Source organism: Stegastes partitus, unplaced genomic scaffold, assembly GCF_000690725.1.
Source record: "Stegastes partitus isolate 25-593 unplaced genomic scaffold, Stegastes_partitus-1.0.2 Scaffold2051, whole genome shotgun sequence".
NCBI lineage: Eukaryota > Metazoa > Chordata > Actinopteri > Pomacentridae > Stegastes > Stegastes partitus.
The window spans coordinates 45,417-51,654 of NW_007579782.1; the positions used below are offsets into that span (position 1 = coordinate 45,417).

A 6,238-nucleotide genomic window follows, 5' to 3' on the forward strand; every position below is an offset into this window, starting at 1 on the left:
ATTTAGCAAATTTTTATTTATTATTACTTTTTTCAGTTTCTANTTGCTGCGAGGCAACAGTGCTACATAGTAAAACCATAACAACCATATATGAGCCACACAGCAAAACCATAGAAACATAGCAATTGCACAACAACCAGTTATGATTCAGCAAAAGTTGAACCCAAATGCAGCTCAGACTCAGGAAAAGGTTCAAAAGATTTATACCAAACGTGACATGAATGATGTCAGTTGGAGGCAGAGGGCTGAGGTGCTGCTGGAGGCAGAGGAAGGTGAGCGAATGGTGACCGACCAGGTGGAGGAAATGGCGGCTGGGTTTCAGGTGAGTGGCCAGGCGGGCTGAAGGCTCAGTGAGGCTGAATATGGAGGCTGACAAATGAGGGAGAATTAGAGGCACAAGAAAATGTGTCTAGTCAAAAAACAATTCACTCAGAACAAAAGCAGGACTGGAAACAGTGGCCACATCTGAGGGTGATGGAAGGAGTGAGGGGCCGGTGAGCAGCCAGGTGGATGTTCAGCTGGAGCGGATGACGTGATGGGAAGCAGGTGTGCCCGGTGACAACCCCCACTAATGATGAAGCAATGACCTATGAAAGCTCTGCAGGTCCGACCAGTGATGCAGTGTTTTCTCACACTGAGCTGTTGCCCTTCAAACGTCTGACTGTCCCTGCTGTGCTGGTTGTGATTATTTTCAGGTTTTTAAAAACTGAGTTATTGTCTTTTTATCCTATTTTTAGCATTTCTCAAGTCTTTCTGCAGCTGTCTCTCCCATTATTATCACTGTCAGTCCTTTGGCAGATTTACATCTGAAACAATTGCCTGCGTGTTCGTTGTCTCTCTTCGTCCTCGTCTTGTTTTTTCATCGTTTCTCTCTCTGCTGTCGTCCTTTAAAAAGTGTGACTCTTCTGGTGTCAGGATGACTCATGACTGTTTTCCACAAGACACAGTGAGATCCTCACTTGTCTCTCTGCTCACACAGGAACATTAGGTGTAACCACCTGCTGATCGAAAGGTAAGAACATTTTTGCCAGAAGCACTAATTAAATTTAACAGAAGACACGTCAGGTGAGTGTGACTCAGCTGTGAGCTTGAGTTGTGAGTTCAGAGCATCATTTACATCCCACTCGCTTCTTTTTTAGCCTCTCAAAGAAGTAAAACAAGAAGGTCTAAGAGGGTTTAGGTGGTCATAAAATTAAATTGCAACTTTGGTGTCCTAGAACAAAGCAAATGTATCAAGGAGAAACAGACAGTTCAGGAAAAGTGCAGCGTCACAGAGCTGGTTTCTGCCTCTCCTCCTCCCTGTTTTCAGAGCATTTCTGGCTCACACTGTGTGCTGTTTTTTGCCCTCTTTAACTACCACAGCATCCACTACCCGTGGTGTTCGCTACTATATTTACCTCTCAGCACTCCCTGGACAGATAAAGACAACTGGAGATGACTGTTTGTCATCTGCCTGCAGGGGAAATAACAGCTTGTTGAGCTGAAAGTAATGAGCAAAAGAAATGTAAAAAAAAAATCAGAGAAACAGAGTTAGGAGGAAGCAGCAGTAAAAGAATATGAAAAAGATGGTTGTAGGGGCTTTAACTTTACTGTTTGCAACTAAATGTGTCATTTTCTAGCAAAACGCAGCACTAAACACAAACAACACAGAGCAGCGTGTAAACTCAGAGGTTTTTATTTGAGTATTTTGGCATGAGATCATCAATCAATTCAATTTTAATTAACAACAAACTGAACAAAAACAACTGCAAAGAACCATATTTCAAGCTTTTTTTCAATATATCCACAAGAGAAATGCAAAAAAAAAAGAGAGAAAATTTCCTCTTATATTAATAAATCAGAACTGTAAGATGAAGTTTAATGAGATGAGAATCTACACCGACTGCTACGTCAGAAGCTGTGACCTTTCAGCTAAATGAACACCGCTGGACTCACCGATCCAAACGTCGCCTCACTGCTTCACAATAATGAAACTCACAAATGTTTAGCATTTAAGACAAAATATGAGTTTAAGCATCTATGTCCTCATTCAAACTTGTAGTCCAACATAGTGTTTTCTTTAGAGTCGGTTTGACATCAATAACAGCTTCTATTTCAAACTGATGCATATTTGATCCATTTGTTTTTAACATCAGGAAACAGGGTTCTTTTAGGTAAGTTGTATATATGTTATGTGGAATGAAAACTCAGAAAACAAACTTCCTCAAACATAGCAGAAAACATACACTTGTGGGCCACTAAACTGGGTGAAACCAAACCCTCGAGCAGGTTAAGACGGCTGCTGTCGGCCAGAGGAAAGGATGAGAGTAGCAAACGGGAACTACATGAACATGTCATCGTAGCCAGGTGGGGGCATGTGGTCTGGATCGGGCCTAAAACAACACAAACAGACACACAGCGCTGTCGTTACTGTCATTTATTCATGTGATGTCATTTGTTTTTGATGGTGTGGAGGCAAAGAGTGTAAAACTGTAATACAGAGCAGTCATTTTACACTAGTTCACACAGCAGATAAGTAAATAACATCCATACTGGCTTGTTTCAGTAGCACTAGCCTCACAAGTATTCTGATCTTTTACTTAAGTAAAAGTAGAAATACAACAACTTAAACATACGAGGTGTGTCAGAAAAGTTCCAGGACTGGTGTCACAAAAGATATATTTCAAACCCAAACTACAAACTACGAGTTTCCCCTTCAGACGATCAACCAGCACGTCTACAAAGAGATCCATGTTTGCTTCATTCAGTGCGCCAGAAGAGGCGAGAGTTGTAGTAGGACAAGTCTTGGCTGCTTCACCATGACAACGCGCCTGCTCACAACGCCCTGAGCATCCCACAGTTCCTGGCTGAGAAGAACATCTCCGTGCTGGAGCAACCTCCCTACTCACCCCACCTGGCTCTGTGGGATTTTTTCCTCTTCCCCAAGCTCAAGGGGTCATCAAGGGGACCCGTTTTGAAGATGCGGACGACATCAAGATGGCTGTGACGAGGATCCCGTAAGAATCCTTCCAGGAGTGCATGGCGGCGTGGCAGAGAAGGCTGGGGAAGTGTGTTAGACTCCAGGGGGATTACTTCGAGGGGAAAACTTGTAGTTTGTAGTTTGTAGTTTGGATTGTCTTTTATATCTTTTGTGACACCAGTCCTGAAACTTTTCTGACACACCTACTCTGATACAAGTCAAAGTCCTGCAAGTCCAAGTGCTCTAATTTGTCCAGAACAGTTTTTTTCCCCCGATTATTCTTTTCAACCACAATTCAAAAGCAATGTCTTCTTTCACTAAATTATAATTTAGCAAATTTTTATTTATTATTACTTTTTTCAGTTTCTAGTTATTTGAGTGACTTTTGTGAATTTTGCCTTTTCTTTAATGGAAGGGGACGAATACATTTGAGGACGACTGTAAAAAAAAATAAAACAGACAAACCTGAAGGCAAATGACTATTTCATCTTTAAATCTCTTTTTTACATCCTGTAACGCCAAGTATATCATATTTGATAAATTAGTTTTTTAGACCTCTACATCATCAGTGTGACTTTTTTTTCCCATGAAAAGCGAGATGTAAACAATCAGACAGACGCAGTGCACAGAGAATCCACCATGGATCGTAATTCATGCACCAAAATCGCGTGATGTTGCAAAAATGATACAAATTAAAACTCATATATGCAAATTGATTTTTTTTTCTTGTTTCTTATTTATCAGAAGGTTCAATAAATACTTTTTCTGGAAATGATTTCATGGTTCAGGCTGTACAGGGATCAATAAATCAATGAATTGTTCTAATGTACCAATGAATCTGTACAAATGTGAGAAAACTGTGAAGAATGTTTCATTTAATTTGCTTGGAGGTTCCTTTCAAATGAAAGTTTTGATTTAATAAAGAAATTGAGTTTACACTGGCATGATACCGAGAGGCGCAGTAAACTATGTAATTTCTGAAGCTGTAATCAGTATGAGGCTTTATTTGCTGCCATTATGACGAGGTGGTTTCCAAAGCTCTCTGAATGACTCAGATGAAGAGGCCACCTGGTACCACCATGAGTAAAACGGAGGCAGCGTTGTTGTGCTTTATTCTGTTGTATTAAACTTGCTGCTATGAACTCAGTGACATCAGTGCACTGACCCTCTGCTATGAAGCTGCTGTTCGCCGTCTCATTTAGAAACACTGGAGTTTTTCAGACCTCACTCTGACCCGGCGACGGTGACACAGACACTTACTGTATTTCTCTGATTCATCGAGCTCAAGGTTGTCCAGTTTGTCCTCACAGTCGTGAACCGGTCAGACAGAGGGAGGTGTGTGTTCGTGACTCACCCTGGTCTGTGACGTCCGACGGGTCCAAACGGGTCGAAGCGAGCTCCCGGGGGAACGGCTCCAGGAGGCAGGATGTCTGGGATGCCGCTAGAAGGGTCAAAGCCGGAGCGAGGATACCCTGACCTCAACGGGTCGACTATCATCCCACCACTGCGAGATCTGAGAGGCGGCAGGATCACACAGGGAGGGAAGGAGGGTTTAACACGAGGAGACGTTTTCTGAATTTCAGTTTTGTTATTTAAAAGAAATCCAAAGCAGTGACGTATCAGGAAGGTTAGTTTTATGTTGTAGCAGCTAAACATCCAACAAATTGAATACACTGCATGTTTTTGATGGCTGATGCAGGCGCTGGAACCAGCCGACACAAAGCAGATGTCTGGAGGGAATTATTCAGCTTCGTCACTGTCACAAAGTTTAGCTAATTGATTACCTGTAAGAGCAGATGCCCCAATAAAAACAAAAAGAAGAGCAATACACACAAAACAAGAGACGTTTGAAGTATAAAATAAAACAATAAAATCAGGTCTAAAAATAATAATTTGCTGTTGTGCAAATTTTAAGCACCTGCTTCAGAAAAGTTTCCGTTTCTCACAGATGTGACATTTTCATTTCTCCACTTGTGCAGAAATCTGTTCTGTCACTTTCATTGTCACATTTAGCTTTTACTGGAACACAAACTTTTCCACTTAACAGATGCTGCAGATGTGAAGGGCTCATTCTAAGCTGACAAAAACATCATGTGCAAGAAAAAAGAAGTGATTATGAATATTGTAGTCCATCTCTGCTGAGGCAGTCCTCTAAATGCTACACACCGGCCTTTTATCAGAAGACCTCAGAGTCCTGCTGCTGCTGGTGTCTGACCATGCTGGGCTCTAAATGTGATCCCAAGATTCCTGAACTGGATTTTACACAAGACACTATATTTTGTGTAGAAATCTAAACTCGCATCTAATTCAAAATCTTGGCAGCAGATTTTCCCACCTTCTGCAAGTGTTCCAGGTAAAGCTACTTGAGGTAGATGAAGAGAGAATCGCAATAATGACGATACGATGCAATTAATGCCTCAGCTTAGAGCCGAGTGTAGCCATGATCCTTAGCCGGTAGAAACAAACTGCTGCTGCTGGTCAGGACTCAGAGCCTGGTCCATAAAGACGGACGTTAAACTTCATGTAATAAGGAGAAGAAACCTGTCACTGTGTGTGTGTAAGAATGTGCATCCAAACCCAAACTACAATCAGCAAAACAAAGGTTTAGGTTCTAGAACAGATCCCAAAGTGTTCAAATCCACCAAATCCATCAAGCAGGAAGCTGGTGGAGTTCACATAAAATGACACATAAGAGCTTGTGAATGAGTATTTTTAAGTGTAATCATATTAGAGTGAGAGCGCTGATACCGTTAGTGAGAAATAAAATCATTTTAACAACCTTAAAACAGCTTAAGTGGAATCAAATGAGGTAGTAAAGGGTTAAATGTGATTTATAAAGTCTGTTAGGGAAGTAGACTTCAATATGAAGTCTGTGTAGGTACAAAAAGAAAAAAAAAGCTCAATCTGATGCTACGACTAACAGACTCAGGATGTGCCGCCTCTCTGTGGCATTGTCTTGTTTAAGGTTTTAGCCTGACATTTAGTGGGCAGAATGAATCTGCACAAGCGCCAGTAATCCGCTGCTGTCGCTCCGTCTCTACGTGGACCGACCGTTCATCCCCAAATCCCAGATTAGAACAAAACCAGAGCGATGCTTAAATATACCACTGAAATGATTTCCACTAAATGATTCGAGGGATTTGTTATGCAGGAAGAGACGGACTCACCCAAACGGATCCAGATCTGCTCCTCCAGCGGCGAACGGCGGAACCATGGGGTCGGGCCTGAAACACACAAACACATCCGAAAGCTTAAAAATGACCACGAAGAGATGCTTGA

General features: G+C 41.8%; 1 protein-coding gene across 1 annotated transcript in view; it reads right to left on the bottom strand.

The window, feature by feature from the left end:
• Positions 1 to 1,659: 1,659 nt before the first annotated feature.
• Positions 1,660 to 6,238, bottom strand: part of psmf1 (proteasome inhibitor subunit 1) — an 18,641-nt gene continuing 14,062 nt past the window's right edge. Inside the window, exons 5-7 of the mRNA XM_008303680.1 lie at positions 6,127 to 6,183; positions 4,314 to 4,472; positions 1,660 to 2,372 (exon numbers count right to left, since the gene is read on the bottom strand). Coding sequence (XP_008301902.1) covers positions 2,321 to 2,372; positions 4,314 to 4,472; positions 6,127 to 6,183 — 268 coding nt within the window. The 3' untranslated portion in view covers positions 1,660 to 2,320. The remainder of the gene's footprint in view (positions 2,373 to 4,313; positions 4,473 to 6,126; positions 6,184 to 6,238) is intronic.